Source organism: Mustela putorius, unplaced genomic scaffold (genome assembly GCF_011764305.1).
Source record: "Mustela putorius furo isolate JIRA1106 unplaced genomic scaffold, ASM1176430v1.1 tig00003858_pilon_pilon_pilon, whole genome shotgun sequence".
Taxonomy (NCBI): domain Eukaryota; kingdom Metazoa; phylum Chordata; class Mammalia; order Carnivora; family Mustelidae; genus Mustela; species Mustela putorius.
The window spans coordinates 30,037,597-30,059,101 of record NW_025422010.1 but is presented as its reverse complement, the minus strand read 5'-3'; the positions used below and the strand labels follow the sequence as shown (position 1 = coordinate 30,059,101).

The 21,505-nt window shown below is 43.7% G+C and overlaps 2 protein-coding genes across 3 annotated transcripts in view; one reads left to right on the top strand and one right to left on the bottom strand.

Moving 5' to 3' along the window:
- LOC101694477 overlaps positions 1–6,913 on the top strand; it is an 85,438-nt gene extending 78,525 nt beyond the window's left edge. The window contains exons 9-11 of the mRNA XM_045065770.1: positions 19–489; positions 764–902; positions 3,891–6,913. Coding sequence (XP_044921705.1) covers positions 19–489; positions 764–902; positions 3,891–4,822 — 1,542 coding nt within the window. The 3' untranslated portion in view covers positions 4,823–6,913. The remainder of the gene's footprint in view (positions 1–18; positions 490–763; positions 903–3,890) is intronic.
- A 1,844-nt stretch (positions 6,914–8,757) lies between these two features.
- ZNF397 (zinc finger protein 397) lies at positions 8,758–17,057 on the bottom strand. Of its 2 annotated transcripts, none has more exons than XM_013055972.2 (4): positions 16,956–17,057; positions 15,067–15,561; positions 14,680–14,803; positions 8,758–12,460 (listed from the first exon to the last, which is right to left on the bottom strand). In XM_013055972.2, exons 2-4 carry the CDS (start codon positions 15,481–15,483, stop codon positions 11,412–11,414), a joined length of 1,590 nt encoding a protein of 529 aa, XP_012911426.1. In that variant the 5' UTR covers positions 15,484–15,561; positions 16,956–17,057; the 3' UTR covers positions 8,758–11,411. The 2 variants fall into 2 exon arrangements, with proteins under 2 accessions (XP_012911426.1, XP_044921451.1); XM_045065516.1 differs by lacking the exon at positions 16,956–17,057 and adding an exon at positions 16,321–16,382.
- Positions 17,058–21,505: the final 4,448 nt, after the last annotated feature.

The following is a 21,505-nucleotide window of genomic DNA, read 5'->3' as shown; positions in this document are numbered from 1 at the left end:
TCAGAAGGAATCTCTTAGACAAGGGAATCCATTCCCTTCCTGACTCAACTGGGCAGCATTTTCAGACGGTCTCTGCCCAGAATGTCAGGAAAAGCTGCAGGCCTGGCCTCCCATGCTCCAAAAGAACAAGAAGGACTTATAATTGTGAAGGTTGAAGAAGAGAATTATGTTTGGGGGCAGGACCTTGGCCTTCAGGGAAACACCTGTAGCTTGGAGACCTTCCGCCAGCGTTTTAGGCAGTTTGGCTACTCTGATTCTGCTGGGCCCCGGGAGGCCCTGAGCCAGCTCCGGGAGCTTTGCCATCAGTGGCTGAGGCCGGAGGTGAACACCAAGGAGCAGATCCTGGAGCTGCTGGTGCTGGAGCAGTTCCTGGCCATCCTGCCTGATGAGCTGCAGGCCTGGCTACGAGAGCACCGGCCTGAAAATGGAGAGGAGGCCGTCACTCTGCTGGAGGAGCTGGAGAAGGAGCTTGATGAGCCAAGACAACAGGTAAGTAGGTGATGTGTTTGCTTGTTTTATCAATTTTAAGTTAATGGGGAAGCCATTATGAGTGGACTTGACGTCACCGCTATCAGAGTTATGAAATTCCTGTCTTTTGGTTATTATTTGTGCACTGCGATCAAGGCACTGGGGCTTTTAATCCTGTTGTTTTCTGTCTAATCATCTGAATTGAGTTTCTGGCTCTAACTGCCTTGCCCATTGTTCTAGGGTTTTTTCCTTCTGTATCCTCAGAATCATAGTGCTGGTACTTGATTACTCCTAGGACACGGTTCATGGCCAAGGAATGATCTGGAAGGAAATGACTTCCAAAGGAGCACTGAAGTCTCTGAGTATACAGCTCCAGCCTTTGGAGAACCAGTGCAAGAGTGAGACTCAGGAGTGCCAGACTTCCCATGAGAGAGGTGAGGAATTGCAGTTTATTTGGGGCTGGGGATGATGGTACGGATATCAGCTGTGACATAGTGCATTTTCTTGACAGTCACTTGTGGCTGTCATTAAGTATGGTGGAATGGCCCCCTCCTTGCCTTGAAATATTTTTCCATTGGCTGTGCCTAGAATCTAAAATTCCAATATAATTTCTAACTTTGGGTTAAGAATTAAGGTCTTCAATAAAATTCTCTAATACCCATAATAGTCAAAGACCAATATACTGTGTTTTTAAGTATTATGGACCACTGGCAAGGCAATACCCAAGAGGGAGATGAATTATGTATTAGTAGCTGAAATACATAGTAATTTAGACAAGGAAGTTCAATATTAAGAATTATGGACTATAATGGGGTTAATTACTGAGTGGTTAAAAAAGAAGAAAGAAACAACTCTAAAGAATACAGGAATAACACATGTAGGGAATCTTCAGGGCTGAGGCCAAACACCCAAGGAAGGCACAAATCTGTAAGAGAGTATCATATCTTCCTAGACGGCATCTCACCGCCTCTGATTCAATCTGCTTCCCATCTCTCTGGTCATCTTAGCACATTTCTCTCGACATTTTTCAGTTTCTCCACATTCATTTGATATACAGGGATCAAACAAAACAAAACAAAACAAAACAAACAAAAAAACAAAACAAAACCCAAACCTCTAGTGAGGAACTGATTAATTTAAAATACACGATAGGTTCATTTCCCAGCTCTTATCTGTTGTATTCCATATGCTTTTGTTCCTTCCCAGTAGCACATTACTGTTGTGGACTGATAGATCTCGTTGTGCTCATCTCTTTTTAGTCTTAGGGGTCTTGGTTAGCCCTGCCTCTGAAGAATTAATGTAGAGCACGTCACATCTTTCACCCAGATTGTGAGATTTAAATCACTGGGAGGATCTACCTTGCAAGGATTTTAAGAGTCACCATGTCATTTTTACAACCTTATATCCTGGCTTATAATTTTCCCATAGGTACTTCACTATCCTAACAATAGATCTTCCTAACAATAGATCTCCTAGATCTCTCCAGAAGAAGAACCTGAGATACGGAGATCTGGGTGCATGGGATTTATTTAATTATTTTTTTAAAAAAGATTTTTTTATTTATTTGACAGAGAGAAAGAGATCACAAGTAGGCAGAGAGGCTGGCAGAGAGAGAGGAAGAGGCAGGCTCCCTGCTGAGCAGAGAGCCCTGTGCAGGGCTCAATCACAGGACCCTGGCATCATGACCTAAGCTGAAGGCAGAGGCTTAACCCACTGAGCCACCCAGGCGCCCCAAGGATGCATGTGATTTAAAGGAAGCAGTGCTCTTGAGGAGAAATATGTAAAGGAGTGAGAGAAGCAGGGTTAGGAAGGGAAGAGATCAAGCCATGATGTGGTCTTGGGTAAAGTCTAGCCTTGGCTTAATATCCTAATCCCTGCCCCACTCCCCTTGAGCATAATGGCACTGCTGAATTGTCCCTTCTTACGGTGTGGGTGGGGTGGGGGAGAGGCAGTAAGGGTATAAATAACATCCTGGGCCAGATGGTTCTCTTCAGCCAGGGCAACTTTCCAGAGAAGTCAGCAGCTGTGCGTATTAGGAACCAACACTCCCAGCAGCTGGGGTTGGCACCAAGTTCATAAAGCAGGTCTGGATGGGCAGTGCAGCATACATCTACATAATTTTAAGGCTAAAAGCACGTTTGTTAATGTGCATTTAAAGGCACATCCCTAGGGAAAAGGCTTTTAGACCACACAGGTCTCTGTCAATACTAGGGGACATAGGGAAAAACTGCAGACCTTGATGTTGAGCATCTTTGAATCCTGGCTCTTCCAGTTATGAACTGTGATCTTACAAAGGTGCTGTTGCCTCTCTGAGCCTTCGTTTCCTGATCTGTAAAATGCAATCAGGTTTAAAGGACTACTGGGAGGATGAAAGTAAATGAACAGTTTTTTAGGTTTTCCTTTTCAAAATAATTCTGGTTTCCTCAGCCATCATCTAGTCGTCTCCTTCTGTGTTACCAGAAATCTAGAAACAAGAGGGGCTGGTTGTGAGAGCTGAAAGTTTGGCTCCAGGTGGTTGCATCTGTCTCTTTGTTTCCATCTGCCTTTGACCATTTGCACATGAGACAGTGAGCATATAAGACTCCCACCTGACCCCAGAATGAGTCAGGAAACCACAACATTCCTTTTCTTATTCTCTGAGTGTCTTATTCTGTTTGCTTATAATTGTTTGATCTAGAACTTGCAATTGCTGTAATGCATTCTTGTTCCTGCTTAAGTAAGTCTGCTCAGTTTACCCTGAAAGAATTTCCTAGTCCTATATTCTGCTCTCCTACTTTTCTAGGAGCACCATTTATTCAGGTTTCTTAGACTTCTTTTTTTCTCCTGAATACTCCCTATTCTCTTTTCCTTTCCCTCATTACCAAAAAACGCATCTTCTCCTCTAACCCAGGATTGTCTCCTAGCTTCTTGGTCTCTCACTGCTACTTCTCTTTACCACCATCTCTTCTAACTAAGTTCTTACCCTGCTCACCATCCCTCCTCTCCACTGCTGACTCTCATTTTATGTCTCCCTTACTCTCTGAGGGTGCCATCTCTCACTGCCCTAGGCCACTTCTCTAAATTCTAGATTGGGAAGCTAGTTTGTTTTTTTTTTTAAAGATTTTATTTATTAATTTGAGAGAGAGAGACAGAAATAGAGACAGAGAGCATGAGTGGGGAGAAGAGGGAGAAGCAGGCTCCCCACTAAGCAGGGAGCCTGATGCAGGGCTTGATCCCAGGACCCTAAGATCCTGACCTGAGCTGAAGGCAGACACTTTACCAACTGAGCCACCCAGGTGCCCTGGGAAGCTAGTTCTTAAGAGTTTTCCTCCTTTTTAGGAAATCCCCATTTCATTTGGGTAACTTTCAATTCCAGTTATAATAGATTTCTTTCTTCCAGTATGGGGATCCAATGACACTAGTATTTCTGTTCACATTTTTAGATGGCAAGCTGGCAAGTGACAAGGTATTAACAACAAAACAAGAAATTATTGAATGTGTAGCGTCAGCAGCCATGATATCCCCAGGAAGACTTCCTGGGGAAACTCCTTCACAACAGGTAGTTGGAGAAGCTTTGGGAGGTCTGGACAACTTTGAGAAACCAAAAGGAACTGCTGCAAGGAGCAAAATGAGTCCACTTCCTTCCCAGGAAAGATATCTTAGTCTGGCAACCTTCAACAAGAAAATCTCTACTGAAGAGTGTGTCCTTGAATGTAACCAGAGTGAAAGGGCTCTCAGTATGAACTCAAATGTCTTCACACGACAGAGAGTTCATGCTGCAGGAAAGGTCTACGAGTGCTTGGACTGTGGGAAAGCCTTTTGCCAGAGCTCGAAGCTGATTAGACATCAGAGAATTCACACTGGAGAGAGGCCTTATGGATGTCAAGAGTGTGGCAAAGCTTTCAGTTTGAGCTCGGACCTTGTTAGACATCAGAGGATTCATAGTGGTGAAAAGCCCTATGAATGTTGTGAATGTGGTAAAGCTTTCAGGGGTAGCTCGGAGCTCATTAGACATCGGAGAATTCACACCGGAGAAAAACCGTATGAATGTGGTGAATGTGGGAAAGCCTTCAGCCGGAGCTCAGCCCTCATTCAGCACAAGAAAATTCACACTGGAGACAAAGGCTATGAGTGTATTGAATGTGGTAAGGCTTTTGGTAGAAGCTCTGTCCTTATTGAACATCAAAGAATTCACACTGGAGAAAAACCTTATGAATGTAATGAATGTGGAAAATCCTTCAATCAGAGCTCAGCCCTCACGCAGCACCAGCGAATCCACACTGGGGAGAAGCCTTATGAATGTAGCGAGTGTCAGAAAACATTTAGGCACAGGTCAGGCCTTATGCAACACCAGAGAACTCACACAAGAGTTTAACTCTTGAGTAAGGACTGTACAATTGTGTAATACCAAGGATTTGGTGAGGTTCCCACCAAAGTGAGAAGTCTCCTGAGAGCAGAGTTTCTGTCCTTCCCGTCTAAGTCAGTACATGCTGTACAAGGAGATCCACACAAAGATGGTTGTTGATGTGCTGAATGGGCACCTTCACAGTAAAGCCAGGTCTGGGGCAAAGATCCTGAAAGAGCTCCTTCTAAGATGGGCTGAGAGGTGGTTCCTCCAATGGCAAGGATCTCTGTGCAGCAAGAAGAGCGTGCATTTGGCAGCTGGAGGCATGGGCAGAGAGTCATTCGGTTCTCTAAAGTATTCAATTGTGAGGCTGTGAAATGTTCAATCATGCCCTGGATCAGTTTATAGTTCATTCTGTGCCCTTGCCAGCTCTCTTCTCGACCCTGAGCTTCCTGAGGTCATTTTGTTTATTGTGTATCTGCTGTGTGCCAGACATCAGGGCAGACATAGCATTGCCCTCCCAGAGTTGAGAACTAATAAAATACAGATATAGATATAGATATAGATATAGATATAGATATCTATCTACATATATATATATATATATATGGCAAGTAATTACAGAGTGGTAAGTGGTAAGTGCTTTGGTGGAATAATCTAGGATTCTGTCAAAACACATGGCAGGGACACCTAACCTGGTCTGCAAGTTATTGAAGTCTTCCTCAATGTGATGAAATCTCTGTTGGGAAATAAAAGGTTGGTATAAGCCGGGTCAAGGCTAGAGGGAAAAAAACATTACAGACAGGTTATGACACATACGAAGGCATGGAGAGAGGATCTAGAGATGTCTCTTCACAAGGACTCCTCTAGCAGGAATGTGTTCATGTAGACCCTGGTTTGGAAGCCAGGACATGTGTTGGTTCCTCACTTCCTGTTCATAATCAGTGAGTTGGGTAGCCTATCCCAGACCCAGAGTTACCTAAAGACCTTGAGGGACTCAGGAGAGTTAGTGTGATGATAGACTTTGCTGCATTGTATGGAAAAAGGCATGTAGGTACACCAAAGAAAGAAAAAATGTTGGAGGCTAGAGGGACAATGTCGGTTTCCCATAACCCTAGGGCTCAGGAAATGGGAAGCTGACAGGAGCCTGGGAGTGGGAGGTATGCCTTCCCAGGATCCACTATTCCTCATTTCCTGTCATCTCCTTACATCAGGCTGAAAGATACTAAGCTACTTGAAGGCAATGAGTACTTATTGAATTATGTCCTTAGATTCCTTAAAACTCTGTTTCTCTGTTAATTTTTATTTTGGCAGTTTTAATTAGCCCACCATTAACTGCTGAAGGCAATTCATATGTAAGAGAAGGTTTGATTTCTCTTCTAAGATATCCTGATTTCCCTTCCAGATACTATCTCTTTTGAAGACTTGGTGATCAAAGATGTTTTGGGTAATAGGGAGGTGAAATTGGGCTGGGGGGGGGCAGAATTTGTATCCACAGGTTGGACGATTTTCATTGAGTGAGTCAGTCGGAATTCTGGAGAGACCCTTCAAATGGATGGAGTTGCTTTTCCTCTAGGTGACAATCAGATGATTTCATGTTTTTAATTTTACTTAATAGGTTTTTTCTAGTTTGTGGATTAATTGTAAATGTTGATAATATAGAAAATGAGAGGGGTGCCTGGGTGGCTCAGTGGGTTAAAGCCATTGCCTTCGGCTCAGGTAATGATCTCAGGGTCATGGGATCAAGCCCTCATTCAGGCTTTCTGCTCAGCAAGGAGTCTGCTCCCCCTGCCTTCTCTGCCTGCCTCTCTGCCTACTTGTGATCTCTGTCAAATAAATAAATAAATAAAATCTTAAAAAAAAAAAAAAAGCTTTTAAAAAAAATATAGAAAATGGGAAAGTAGAAGTCACCCTCAACCCCACCACCCATGAAAATACTTAGTATTTTGCAGTTCTATAATTTTTTTTTTCTTTCCTCAGTCCTAGTATTTTTTGGTAAAAATCATGTTTGGTAAATCATTTTTAGTAACTGATTTTAACATTTATACTTTCAATATATACTTAAACTGTTTAGTATTAGAATGTAATACAAGATGTATTGTAATAAAATTGGAATCTTAAGGTTTGTTTTGAAATGACTTGTTCAGGAATAGGAAGCCTAGTAACACAAGAGGAGGTGTGCTGGGAGAAAGGGGGAGGGAATTGTGGCAAGAAATCAGGGAATGGGTGTGCTTAGCTTTTGTTTTCTTGTCCAGGTGTCTGGAAACATGCCTAGTCCCTTGCGCTGCAGTTCACCAAGTGAAGACACAAAATTTAGGGGCAGCTGGTTTAGAAACCATGGGAAAGAGAACAAGTAGCCTCTTTAAACACACATACACATTGTGTCCCCTCCTTTAGGAGCAGGAGCCTCAGAGACTGCCATAGACCTTCCCTTCTCTCTCAGCAGGTCAACAGAAACATGTGCAGAAAAACCCTAAAACCCTTTAGATTTGTGATCATTTGCACCAGCCAACAAGAGTGTTGCAGATGGTAAAGTTACTGAGTAGCAGTATGTGTTTCTGATCCCTCAGGAAGCAGGGAGCAGATGGTATCAATGGGGTCTGGCCATAGAGCTCACCCTTCCTCTTTGCAGAAATGCTCTCCAGGTCAGTTTCTACTGCATGGGAAATATTCTAATTGGCAGTTCCCTGACTTGGAAGATTCACTTAATGGGGCAACAGAAGCAGAGGATTTCATAGGAGAGTTTGGAGACCCCACGGTCAGATTTACTTAAATTTCCAGTCTCCAGCTGAACAGAATTGCAGTCTATGGAAATGAGGAGGGAGAAGGAGAGAGGTAGTAAAGTGTTATTAAGCAACCTGCCTATATTGCACATTTTTTTTTTTTAAAGACTTATTTATTTGACAGGGGGAGAGAGAGAATCATAAGTAGGCAGAGAGGCAGGCAGAGGAGGGGGAAGCAGGCTCCCTGCTGAGCAGAGAGCCTGATGTGGGGCTCGATCCCAGGCCCTGAGTTCATGACCTGAGCTGAAGGTAGAGCCTTAACCACTAAGCCACCCAGGCACCCCAAACTGCACATCTTTTATTTATTTATTTTAGATTTTTATTTATTTGACAGAGATCACCAGCAGGCAGAGAGGCAGGCAGAGAGAGGAGAAAGCAGGTTCTCCACGGAGCAGAGAGCCTGATGCGGGGCTTGATCCCAGGACCCTGGGACCATGACCCGAGCCGAATGCAGAGACTTTAACTCACGGAGCCACCCAGATGCCCCAATTGCACATCTTTTAAAATCACCTTTGACATCTACCTTATATTGATGCCTGCTCTCTTTCATAAACACATAGTACTTTGAAGTTTTACCTCTGAAAGTTCATCTACTTCAGCTCCTTTAAACTGAGAGTTGAAGTGTGACTTGCTGTTGGCTGCAGAATTATGGAAAAGCACTAACATGAACAAAGGACTCTACTTCAAGGTTATTGCTTTTCTCAACTATAGATATCCTTCATGCAAATAACTTGTGTTTGCACAGAGATTTATAATTTGCAGGACTTTTCTGTACACTAGTGTGAGATGGTTGTGTCTGCACTGTCACTTAACAATGAAGTCGTCATGGATCAGGGACTCCTGTGTGGTTCAGTGGGTTAAAGCCTCTACCTTAGCTCCAGTCAGGACCTAGCCCCGCATTGGGCTCTATGCTCGGCAGGGAGCCTGCTTCCCCCTTTCTCTCTGCCTACCTGTGATCTCTGTCAAATAAATAAATATAATCTTAAAAAAAAAAAAAGTAATGGATCAGAGTTAAGTTAGACAACCTCCTAGGACTTGGGACAGAGATGCTACAGAAAGCATGTGCTTTCCTTAGTATTTCTTGACTATCCTGGGTACTCATTCCTTTTAACCTTTTTTTCCTCAAAGTTTAGAAGTATTTATTGTAGGCAAGTTTGGAAGACAGAAAATCACAAGAAGAAATTCGATCACCTATAATTCTGTCACCCAGAGATAGCCAGTGTAGCACTCTGAGAGTACAGATTTCCAGGATTTTTAATGCATAAATATATTTTTACATGGAGTCATACTGTACGTTTTATTTTTACTTAAGATATGCTGTCATTTCTTTTTACATCAATCAACATCACTTTTTTTTTTTAACAGCTTTTAAGAGTTTGTATACATTCATGATGTTTTCTGAAGCATACATTTCCAGGTAGAATTTTAAAGTCAAAAGGCAATGGTTAAGGCTTCTGGTACAGATTGCCAGAGATCCTATCTATTCACAGCTTACCAGCAGCACTGGAATCCCAACTTCCCTGAATCTTTATGAGGGGGAAAAAAGTACCATCTCAATTCTTGCTTTAATATACATTTTTAATTCTACCAAAGACTGCCTGCTTCTCACCCACTGGCACTTGTTCTTTTGTGATTTGCTTACTGAAGTACTATTTTTTCTACTCGGACTTCTTCATGAGGATATACTACAGAGAGATGGCTCCACAGAAGGATTTTTTCCTTTTGCCTGGGGTCAAAGTCTGACCTCACCACTTTTTAGCTGTATGATATCGACTAAGCCATGATTCTAAGCCTTCATTTTCTCATCTGCAAAATATGTGCTGTCAGAGAAACAACAAATATATACAAAGCCCTCAGCAAAGTACCTGTTATATGTTTCTTTGCAGGTTAAGAACTATCTGTAAAGAATCTCTCCCTTTTGTAACATGTGTTCTATCAATTCCTACTTAACAATTGTCCTACCCTTTTCAGTTTGTTTATCCTGGGAGAGAAAACTGAGAGTTGAATATTAGGAACTCTTGTCATGTTACTTTGTTATCCTATCCCTTTCTTTTCTTACCTTCTTTCTGGAAGCAGGGGGATTTAGCCCACTGGCCGTTCTTATTGGTTAGTTTCTGTTATCTATGTATGTTCCAACAGGAGCATTCTCTACTTATCCTCCTGAAAACTTGTCTTTTGCTAAGCTCAGGATTCTAAATTCCCATAGATTTCTATTTTTGGCAAGGTGTTTGAACTCTGACCAGTTGGGTATTTCTTATTAATAGGTTCTTCTGTTGCTAACCTATATCCCTTCTTGCATCGCACTGAGAAGCACCAGACTAGGGATACTTTTCCTGCTGGGTCCCCCAGAAGACAGTAGTCTCTGGATGGACCAGGACTGTTACCTTTTGTTGCCCCTTCCCTTCAGCATTCTTTAAAATTCGTAAGACTGAAATACTGCAAAATGACAATGACATAAGGCAAAACTGAACACATATGAGGTGCCTGGAGGCTCAGACCCAGGGACTGATACTGTTTAGCACCTGAGCCCAAGGGAGTGCACCAGAACTGTGGGGGTACAGCCCCAGAAACAGATGTGGTAGTCATAGCCGCTTCTGACCCAGAGACTTGCGAGTGAACAGGAAGCGGACAACAGCTCTGATAGCCTCAAGAACCAAAGGAGCTCTTCCGTTCAGGAAAGAGAAGATTTAGAATTCTAACAGGTACTTAACGTTGAGGCTAGGCTGGGCTCTTTCTAACCACCCTGCCTTCCCCAAACATACAGAAGGTCTAGCGGAGCCTACAGGCAAGAAACTAGTTATTAACCCTTTCCCTTGGCTCACACCAGACCATGACAAAGCTCCACTCTACCCTGTGGCCCAAGGACTCAGGATTTTGTCTAATAACAGGTGCTTCTCTGCTGGCTCCTACTTTGCTACATCCACGTTTCTTACACACCTGACTCCACTTCAAAAGGAACTCAACAGCAACACTCCACACAAAATGGCCTTTTCTCAGATGTGCCAGACATTCTTCCTGACCTTTGTCTGTTCCCTCTGCTGGGAATATTGTTCTCTAGCCTGCCTGCCTACTTCCCTGGCTAACTCCTATACATCCTTCAGTTTGTTTTTCTCAGAAACTTTCCCTGTACATTCTTCAGTTTGTTTTTCTCAGAAACTTTCCCTGATCCAAGGCTGGCTCAGGTACTCAATGTCACAGAGCCCTGCTCATGCCATGATGCGTTCACCTTGCCCATTCAACCACAGAGACCGTCTGATTCCCTGTTGTATTCCTCGTGCCTGGCAAAAGACAGGACTTCGAAAAGTGAACAGCTGGATAAGTTAATATGTATTCTTTCCACAACCTCATTTCTGGACTGCCCTGGGCTCAACACATCATCTATGCACTGCTTCCCTATCGCTCTTGCTGCCCTGTCACTGTTCTTAATTGGCCAGTAAAATTCTGTATTCCTGAGACAAATGTCCCTCATACTGTCCACACCATATCCCAAATCTGGCATGTGGACAGTCAGACGTGGTTGACAGCCCGGGTTGCTGTACCCCCTCATGGAAAATGAGGTTTCAGTTATGTTCCCATTTTTCTTATTTCCTGAGTATTCCTAATGGTAAGAGGAAAGCTGGAAGCAGTGATTCTTCCATCTGCTGCTCTGATTAGTCCTAGGAAAAGCTTTCAAGGAACAATTTGCAGTAGCATTGGGAAGTGCTGTTCAGTTAAGTCGGCAAGACTCCAGACCTGGGTGTTTACTGCCCCGGAGTCTTGTTCCAAAAGTAAACCCTTTCCACTAACAAAGATAAAAATTTGACCAAAATATTTACAACATCCACTGTACTGCCAAGTTACTTGACAGTGTGCACCCTCTGATGGCGCAGGAGGACTGATCTGTGCCTGAAAGCCTTCCCACATTCATTACATATGTAAGCTTCATCCCCAGAATGGATTCTCTGATGCTGAACAAGGGCGGAGCTCCTTTTGAAGGTTTTGCCACATTCATTACACTGATAGGGTTCCTCTCCGCTATGAATTCTCTGATGTCTGATGAGGTTTGAGCTCAAACTGAAAGCTTTTCCACACTCACTACATTCATAGGGTTTCTCTCCACTATGGATCCTCTGATGGGTTATCAGCTCTGAGCTCTGCCTGAAAGCTTTTCCACATTCATGGCATTCATAAGGTCTCTCTCCCGTATGAATTCGCTGGTGTCTAATAAGCTTTGAGCTTTGGCTAAACGTTTTCCCACACTCGTTACACTCATAGGGTTTCTCGCCAGTGTGAATTCTTTGATGTATAATGAGATAGGAACTTTGACTGAACGCTTTGCCACATTCGTTACATTTACAAGCTTTCTCCCCAGTATGAATTTTACGATGTCTAATGAGGGCTGAGCTCTGGTTGAAGGCTTTCCCACACTCGCTACATTCATATGCTTTCTCACCACTGTGAATTCTCTGATGAATGATAAGGTATGACCTCAGACTAAAAGCCTTCCCACACTGGTTACACTTATAAGGCTTTTCTCCAGTATGGATTCTCTGATGTTGTGTTAGAGAGGAATGCTGTTTGAAGCTGTGCCCACATACATCACATCTATAAGGTCTCTCTTCTGTAGGAACTTTCTGGTAAGTTATAGAGTTTGTACTTAGAATCAAGCTGCTTTGAGGCTCAGGATGGTCTCTCTTTCCCAGAGATTTATGTGTGAAGATTACTTGACTAAAACTGCCCCCTTGGGTAGGGAATCTTCTTAATTTCTCCCCTGTAGGACTTTCTTGTTGCCACTCTAAATTACTGTCATGTTCACTAACTCCTCCAGATGAAGGCTCCTGAGGACGTCCTTGTGATTTTTCTCCTGAAATGTCCTTCTTGGTCACAGATTCGTGGTTCTCACGATCTGAAATGAGAGCAGCCAAAACAGACTGTTTTATTTCTCTAGTCACTCTCAGTACCCACTTTTCACGTGAGAGAAAACAGAGGCTTCTATCCCAAGAGGTTGAGGTCCACACCCATCTTTCTTTAACTATCCGTAGGTCCCTCCTCCTTTCTAATTTGAAGGCCTATACCTACAGTCTGAAGTTTATTCTTTCCTGCTCCCTCTGAAATTTCACTTGATCTCTACCACCTAGGTTTCAGTTACTACGTATGTGATAAGCTAATGTCTCCCCAGATCCCCAACTCTATTCTATTAAGCTCTAGACTCTCATCTCCAATGCTAATTGGGATATTACTTGTGAATACTCCACAAGCACTAAAATGGCCCAGACAAAACACACATTTTCCCCCCTTGTTTCCCACTTCCATTTACACAATAGCACCACCATTAACCAAGTTTTTCTAGACTAATACCTGAGTATCATCCCCAACTCCTTTCCTACAGTCTCCACTTGTAACCATGACCAGCTACTGCAATGCAATTTGAAATGCTGGTGAACAGGAGGCAACTTTGATCTTCCTTCTCACCAGAATATATCTTGACTTACTCACTGGGGCCATTTAGATTACAACAGTCTCTAACAGGATGCCACTCTTGCCTTCCTCAAATCCATCCACTCTGCAGCTAAGTTCTAAAACACAAGTTCAGTCAACTACTCTCTTGTCCAAAACCTTTCAACTGTGCTCCACTGTCCTATCCAAACTAATTAGGATGATCTCCCAAGTTTTCACAACCTGGGTCTCATTTCCCTCTCTAGTTGTGTTTTGCCATCTCTCCCCTATGAATTCTCTTTTCAGTTAAACTGAATTACCTGCAGTTCCCAGGATGGGTTGTATTCTCTCACCTTCAGGACTTTGTGGCCTTGCTTGTGTGATACTGTAATACAGTATATATGAATTTGGTCTGCACCCTCAGTTCCTGGCATAGAGCTTTTAAAAGCCCTTATAATCTCCTAAGTGGTAGAGGTTAAGAGGCGTATCGTTTGTTATTCATAATAAGCCCCTACAACCAGTACCTCAGTTTATGCTTATGAGGTAACTCAGGGGGCTGGCTGCCAAAGGAATGAACTATGTGATTAGGAAGTTGAACTTTCTGCCCCACCTTTAGACCTCCATGGAAAGGGACTGGAGGTTTAACCATCAATGGCCAATGATTTAATCAACCATGTCTATGTAATGAAACTTGTATAAAAACCTTAAACAAAAGGCTTAGAGAGCTTCCAGGATGGTAGATGCATCCAAGAGCCACAAGAGTGGTGAACCTCTAACTTCACAGGGGCAGTAGCAAGCTGGATCTTGCCCTGCGTACCTCTCCATCTGGCTGTAAGCTTGCATCCTTTATAAACTGGTAAGAGTAAGCAAGGTGTTTCTCTGAGTTCTGTGAGCTATTATAGCAAATTATGAAACCCGGAGAGGTGGTCATGGAATGTCAAATTTGCAGCCCAATCAGACAGAAGTGTGGGTGAGGTGGGGATTCATGACATGCGTTTGGCTTCTGAATTGGGGGATGGGGAGGGAAGCAGTCTGGTGGGACCAAAACCTTAACCTGTGGGGTCTGCATTAATTCTAGAAAATTAGGCTCAGAATTAGAATTGCTTAAGATGAGGGAAAACCCCACATATCCAATGTGAGAAGTGCTTTGAGTAGAAAAGTTTTTTTCCTTTAGGATGGAACACTCCCTCCACTTATTTACCAGTTTTCTCCTTAGTCACAGTTCAGATCTTAGTTTAGGTGTTTCCTCCTCCAAAAAGTACTCCTTGAACCTCTAAGGTTGGGTTCGGTGTGTTCATATGTGCCCCCATAGTACCTATGGCCTACTTTTATTCTGTAATTTATTATACTATATTGCCACTGTCTTTTTGCTTGTCCACCACCCCATCTAGATGCAAGGTCTTGAAGACAGAGACCCAGTGCCTCCCACAGTACCAGACATATGTTAGCACCCTATTAAAGTTACATAATCAAGGAATAAGTTAAAAAATGACAGGGAAACTGAAACAAGAAGGGCTCACTGAACTTCATGAGGGTTGCTGAATACAAAGTTGCTGAAAAAGGTACATCTGGTCTAGAGTAAGACAGGTGAGAAGTTCACATGCGGCATCTTTGTAAAATGCAATTAATTCTGTACGCTCAAAACTAGAGGCCTGATAGCGGTTCCCAGAAGAGTTTCTACTTTCTTACCACTTTTGGGGGAAAGGCAAGGTTCCCAGGGTTTCAGCTGTGTCTTTAAAGGCTGGAGTTGGATGTTTGTTAACTCCTGGGATGTTCCAAGACCTGTCAAATCTTTCCATGGCACCGCTGGTCCCTGAAATCAGGAAAAAAGTGGTTAGCTTTCTGAGAAACTCCCTAGGGAAAATGCTTAGTAAAAATTTCGAAGAGGGCAACAAAGACAACTCCAGGAATGAGTGATAGGAAAAAGAACTATTTAAGGAGATAGGTATAACCACAGTAGTCACTGCAGGGTATGGTTTGGTGGAGACAACTTTCTCTTCCACTGCTGTGAGGATGCCACATGCTCTAGTCTGTACATTTCTCTTCCCCCAACATATCACATCTCTCTGTTCCCACCTGCTGCTGCCCTGCATCATCAAATTCCCTCTCCAAATCCTCCAACAGGGTCACAGCTTCCTCGCCGCTTTTTGGACTATGTTGCTGAACCCAGATCTGCAGCTCCTCAGGCAGGATGCTCAGAAACTGCTCCAGCACCAGCAGCTCCAGGATCTGCTCCTTGGTGTGCAACTCTGGCATGAGCCACTGATAGCAAAGCTCCTGGAGTCGGCCCAGAGCTTCCCGGGGTCCAGGTGTCTCCTGGTAGCAAAACTTTCTGAATTGTTGGCGGAACAATTCTTGGCAGGATCTGGTGCTCCCACCTTGCTTACATTTCTGACCCCAGGAAAGGCTTTCTTCTACTTTCACTAGTATTAGTTCTTGATCCTGAGGACTCTGAGGTACCAAGGTTGAAATTGTTCTGGATTCCACAGCCATTCTGGCCTAAACAGTGGAGCAAAAAGCTCACTACAACTGGGTACAGTATTTCAGTTTCTTTGAGTAATCTCTTTGTTCCTGAAAGATATAAAAGCACTGTTAACTTATAGCAGTGAGAAAAAAAAAATCTTGTAAGAACTTAAAACAAAGGTCAGTCATCCCAGTAATGTATTGAGAGGGAAGAAGTTTGAGACTGTAAAATAATCAAGTGACAAACTAAAGATCACTCGCCCATTTATCATCCATTTAGAATTTTTACCACTAATAATAGAAGAAATTATTTTAGAAGCAAAAGAATGCAGTATTACCATGAATCACATAACACAAAATCTCCTTTTCAATTCCTTCAATCCTGATGGTTATCAAGGAGAAAAATAGGTCTTTAATTTGTAGAACTTCCTCTTTAATAAAGTATAAGCCTCAGACTTCTAAGGGTAACAATATCTAGCTAGGATTTAATAATGTTGACTTTCAAATATTTATTTTTATGGGTGCCTGGGTGGCTCAGTGGGTTAAGCCTCTGCCTTCAGCTCAGGTCATGCTCTCAGGGTCCTGGGATCAAGCCCAGAATTGGGCTCCCTGCTCAGCAGAGAGCCTGCTTCTCCCTCTCCCTCTGCTTGTGCTTTCTCTGCCAAATAAATAAAATCTTTAAAAAATAATAATTTATTTTTAGTTACCTTCTATCTATGGCAGATAATGACGGCTTCCATTTGCAGGAGTAACAACATTTTTAAAACTTTATATTAAATATGAGTTGACTTAAATAAAAACTTTCACCTGCCACTTGATCAAATTTAGTTTTCAATGCATTTCTTCAACAAACGCTGAGGCACTTACCATGGGCTCTGTCGTGAGCCAGGCATAAGAATACTAAGGTCTTTGCTTTTGAGTAAACGGATCTACAGAGGAATTAACCAAGTGTTTGTTAAATGCGTACTGTGTGCTCAAAAACACGTCCGTTATCGTAGAGACACAAAAGCAGCAAAAAGGTCAATCTCCATTCTCAAGCTTAGCATATAGGGGAATAAACATTTTTTAGAGTGAAATATGGCAACAAATAATTACGTATTCAATTTTGTGATCTAGCTCACACAGGACCTGATTCGAGGACGGGTGAGTATCGACCGGAGGGTATGCCCTTGAAACTGCGGGACACATCAATACCATCTGACCCTAACACGACAGTTAACTTTAGAGATTAGAACAGTTAGGCTAGGCATTTTCATAGCCCGGCTAAACGACAGCATTTGCGAAGTCACGGCGGGGAGGAGTAACTGCCCTTTCCCCTGGAAAGTAAGGGCTTGAGCTGGCCTCCGCGGGCTCCCAGAACGCTCGGAAACACCGCCCGGACAAGGGGCCGCGCGACCCAGGGATGGCCAGGCCCGGGGAGCAAGGCCCCCTTCGCCTCGCGCCCGCCGTCCGGGCCACGCGCCCTCCCCACCCTCCCTCCGCTTGGGGCCCGCGTCCCTCACCGCGAAGCCCAGCAGCGGCCAGGGCGCCAGCCGCCGACTCGGAGCGGCGAGCCACAAAGACCGGAAGTGCGCTCTCGCGGCCTTCCGCTCGCGCGTCCCCCGGAGCCTCCACGCGCCCCACCCCGTGCTCCTAAGCAGCCAATCGGCGCCGCGGGTCCTTCGTTCCCACCGCCTTCCGTCTCCGGCGCCCCGCCCCGCGGAGCGCAGAGGCCCACGCGGGGGAGAGCTGGGATGGAGGCGTCCTTGGGAGAGGTCACTGCGAGCCGGAGGGCTCCGCTCCTCGTCTCGGCTGCCTGCTACCCAGACACCCACCGCCACCCACCTCCCGTGCACCACTCCCTATCGTCTCATCTGCAGTTTTCCAGAAAAGTATTAAGATTTGCGTGTAACTCTTGTGCGTTTCCATCACCTCCGGCGGCAAAAGCAAACGCATGAACAGGCTGAACAAAAAATGACACCCGCTCCTGTTGCCCTTTCGGTGCATACCGTTTCAGCCTTACGAGAGCTCTGCGCGTAGCTCTGTTTTGCCCGCTCTCCAGCCGTAGACACTGCCCAAAGTCAGGGCCCGTCGAAGTCCCCGTAGCTCAAGAAGACTTTGGTGTCCCAGGCTGCGACTCTAAAGAGGGGTATTCCCATTTTTCACTGGAACCCAGTTGGCATTAAGACTAAGTGATTACATTTAGTAGGTGAAAATGATGTTTCAGGGGCGCCTGGGTGGCTCAGTGGGTCGGGGCCTCTGCCTTCAGCTCGGGTCATGGTCCCAGAGTCCTGGGATCGGGCCCCGCATGGGGCTCTCTGCTCGGCGGGGAGCCTGCTTCCTCCTCTCTCTCTGCCTGCCTCTCTGTCTACTTGTGATCTGTCAAGTGGATAAACAAAATCTTTAAAAAAAAAAAAAAAATGATGTTTCATGTTGTTTTAACTTGCATTTCATTTAGATCAGAGACCTTGAGATTAAGGTATTTTCTTTGATGTCTTTGCACCATTTATGATATTTTAAGGAAATGGCTTTTCCCATTTTTTAAAATTGAGGTGGAACTATTTTCCTTTTTTTTTTAAAGGTTTTATTTATTTATTTGACAGAGAGAAATCACAAGTAGATGGAGAGGCAGGTAGAGAGAGAAGCAGGCTCCTTGCTGAGCAGAGAGGATCGATGCAGGACTCGATCCTAGGACCCTGAGATCATGACCTGAGCCGAAGGCAGCGGCTTAACCCACTGAGCCACCCAGGCGTCCCACTATTTTCCTTTTATATGTTCCATAGGTATTTTTACTTGCAAGGCTATCAGCTCACTTGTTAAAAATACTTCCTTTAATTTTCTTTAAAATGTTGGTACAAGGTGGTGTGTATACATGGAAACATCTTTTGTAAGCTAAGGCTATTGAGACATATTTGGGAAAAAATAATTAGCTTTCAGAGTGCTTAAATCTTAATCATTGTGAACCAGCTATGGTAATTTTACAGATCAAGAGAACAAATAATATTATCGTGTGTTTCAGTTATCCGTGTCTGCATAAATCAAGCAGCAGATGTTTTATTGTTTCCAGTTCTGTGGTCAGGAATTCAGGCAGGGCTTAGTAGGGGTGCCTGGCTCCTGCTCGCTGAGGTGTAAACTAGCAGAGCTTAACTGGAACTAGAAGGTGCAAGAATGCTTCCCTCACATTGCTGTGGTCTTGGTGCTGCCTATTGGCTACGATTACTTGATTCTCCTCTGTAAAGCTTCTCTCCCTGTAGTCTCTTCATCATTCAGGAGGTTAGCTGAAGCTTTCTTATAGGGTGCATGGGTTCCAATGGAGTGAAGGAGAAAGGGAACAGGCTAGTTCTCTTAAGGCCTAGGTTTGGAATTGGCATTATATTAATTCTGCTGTACTCTGTTGGCAGAAGGGCAGGGCTCCTGGGAAGGGGAAATAGACTCCAGCCTTTAATAGGAAGAACAGCTTAAACATAGAAGGAAATTTAGACAATTATCCTTGCATCCAGTTTACTTCAACTTTTTATACCAAGAGCGCTACTACTTAGGAGTGGAACCGTTGAAAGAAAGAAGGAATGCTTTCAATTACAGTAATAGAAAACCTTACTAAATATCCAGATGTAAGCCTTTTAATATTTATTTATTTAGCCACAGAACAGAATCATTTTATTAGAACCCTGCTGTTTGCTTGTTTGTTTTAAATTAATATATATTCTTTGGTTCAGGGGTACAGATCTTTGGATCACCAGTCTTACACAATTCCCAGCACTCACCATAGCACACACCCTCCCCAATATCCATCCCCCAGCCACCCTATCCCTCCCACCCCCCATACCCCAGGGCAGCCCTAAATTTGTTTGTTTCCTGTTATTAAGAGTCTCTAATGGTTTGTCTCCCTTCTCAGTCCCATCTTATTTCATTTTCCCCTCCCTTCCCCCCATGAGTCCCTGCCCTGCCTCTCAAATTGCTCATATCAGAGAGATCATATTAAGCCTTTTTATTATCCCACATAGCTACATGTGTGGAGATAAGGCCATCCCTAGGGTTGTGAAGGATGATATTGTGATAATATTGTGAAGGATCCAGGTCCTTTCCATCTTTCTGCTCTGCCATTTTTAGGTTTGTTGGCCTGTTTTCCAATGTGGCTTCCCTCGTGGTCCTAAAATGACTTAGTTTCAGATTACAGATGATACCCACAAGCAAAAAAAAGGAACCCCCTTATGTTCTGCCCATTTTTAAGACTAAGAAAAGCCTTGGCCCTCAGCTGATTTCTTCTCACATCTTAATTACAATTACTTCAACTGTCTATGCCTATCACCAACAAAGAGTTGTGAGACGTCCATAATGGGCTCAGGCCAATTAAGATTCATATCCTAGGTGAGAGGAGCAAGTCAACCTCTCCTGAAAGACAATCTGGGGGAGGTAAACAAAATTAAGATTATGTTAAAAAGGCAAAAATGTTAAGGGCAGTGTAGGAGTGCTGACAACACTGATTCCATGTTTGGCCCGCCATCTCTTTCATGCCCTCACAATGACCTCCCCTCCAGGCTATAGGCTTCAGGCCCTGTGGAGGTTAATGCATCCCCGGACCTGAATGCAGGAAGCCTTGTTCTGATCTCCCCTAACGTGACACACAGAAGGCACCACTTTAGATAACTAGTAAAGATGACTGGCCCGCAGAAGATTCCACTTGAGATAACTACCCTGTGACCTCACCACGAGACTGGCTGTCTAGAAGGTGGGTATTAAGGTCTGGATTCAGCTGGGGAATGGCTGCCTCCTGCGCTGGATCCTGTCTGCCTGATTCTCACTGTAAGTTCCCGTGAGTAAGACTGTAAAGAGTTATGGTGTCACTTGTGTTGTTTTTCTGGGGCTCCTGGGTGGTGCAGTCAGTTAACCATTGGACTCTTGGTTTCGGCTTAGGTCATGTTCTCAGGGTTGTGAGATTGAGCTCTGTGTCAGGCTCCCCATGTTCTGTGCCGTCTGCTTGAGATTCTCTCTCTTTTTCTCTAAAATAAATATATTTCTCAAAGTGCCTTCTCAGTTTGGAGGATACTTTACAAACTCTCCTCGGCCTCCTAAAGGCTGAAAAAGAGGATAGGTTGATGAATGCTGAGTGTGTTATAGTAGCATTTACTTCATGTAGGTAACATGATTTACCTCTGTATAGGTACTAGGAAGAAAAAGATTCCTGTCACTCCTTGTAATAGGAGGTGTATTTAAAATATAAACCAGTTTCTTAGTTGCAGGAGATGTAAGCTGGGGATTTATGGGTAGGACTTGGTTAAACTTTCTGGTGGGAGAGTAATTTGTTACTCTTAAGAAAGAGCCTTAGACAACATTTTCCAGTTACATGATGTCTTAGTCTGTTTGAGCTGATAATAACGAAAATACCGTAAACTCGGTGACTTATAAACAACAGAAATTAATTTCTCATGGTTCCACAAGATGGAAAATCCGTGATCGAGTTGTGTAGGTTCAACTTCCAGTGAGGACCTTCATGAGCTTCATAAAGTTGTGATGGGTGAGTAAGGCTATCTATTCAGTATATTTTAACTGTTTGAATTACTGTATCACATTCAACAGTGCTCTCCTTCAACTTCATTGGGCAAGATAAAAGTCTGAAAGATTGAAAGTCTCTTCACTGTAAACCACTGTTCTGTCACAAATGACAGAGAAAATGGTTTCTTGCTGCTTCAGGGAAGTGGATGGAAGTAAGTGGATGCCTGGTAAGAAAAGTGAGGGATTCAAATGAAATACAAGTGAAGTTTTTTCACTTGAGTTACAACTATGAATCCTGGAGCATAAACTCCATCGGGCTTTGGTTTCCCACATTGTCTCTCTAGTAGAGCCCAGCACACGCCATACAAAAGGGAGGAGCGGGTCTATTCAAGTATTTAGACAAGGAGCCGCTGAGGCGGCCCTAATGCCTTAGCAGCTTATGTAAGCAAACGAAAACCTGAGCTAGTATGGATGCCTTTAAAAGCCTCAGAATGAAGAACTAGAGGCTTAAGAATAGCTAATCACAAACAGCCAACTAAGCCTTCTCAAATTAGGCAACAAGTTGTAGCCAATCAAAGAA

What these genes read in the sequence shown, in the direction of transcription:
- ZNF397 (XM_013055972.2), bottom strand. Translation starts at nt 15,483, where the DNA reads ATGGCTGTGGAATCCAGAACAATTTCAACCTTGGTACCTCAGAGTCCT. An exon ending in ATGATGCAGGGCAGCAGCAG is followed by an intron (nt 14,804 to 15,066) that starts GTGGGAACAGAG and finishes TCCTGATTTCAG; the next exon opens with GGACCAGCGGTGCCATGGAA. An exon ending in TTGCCTTTCCCCCAAAAGTG is followed by an intron (nt 12,461 to 14,679) that starts GTAAGAAAGTAG and finishes CTCTCATTTCAG; the next exon opens with ATCGTGAGAACCACGAATCT.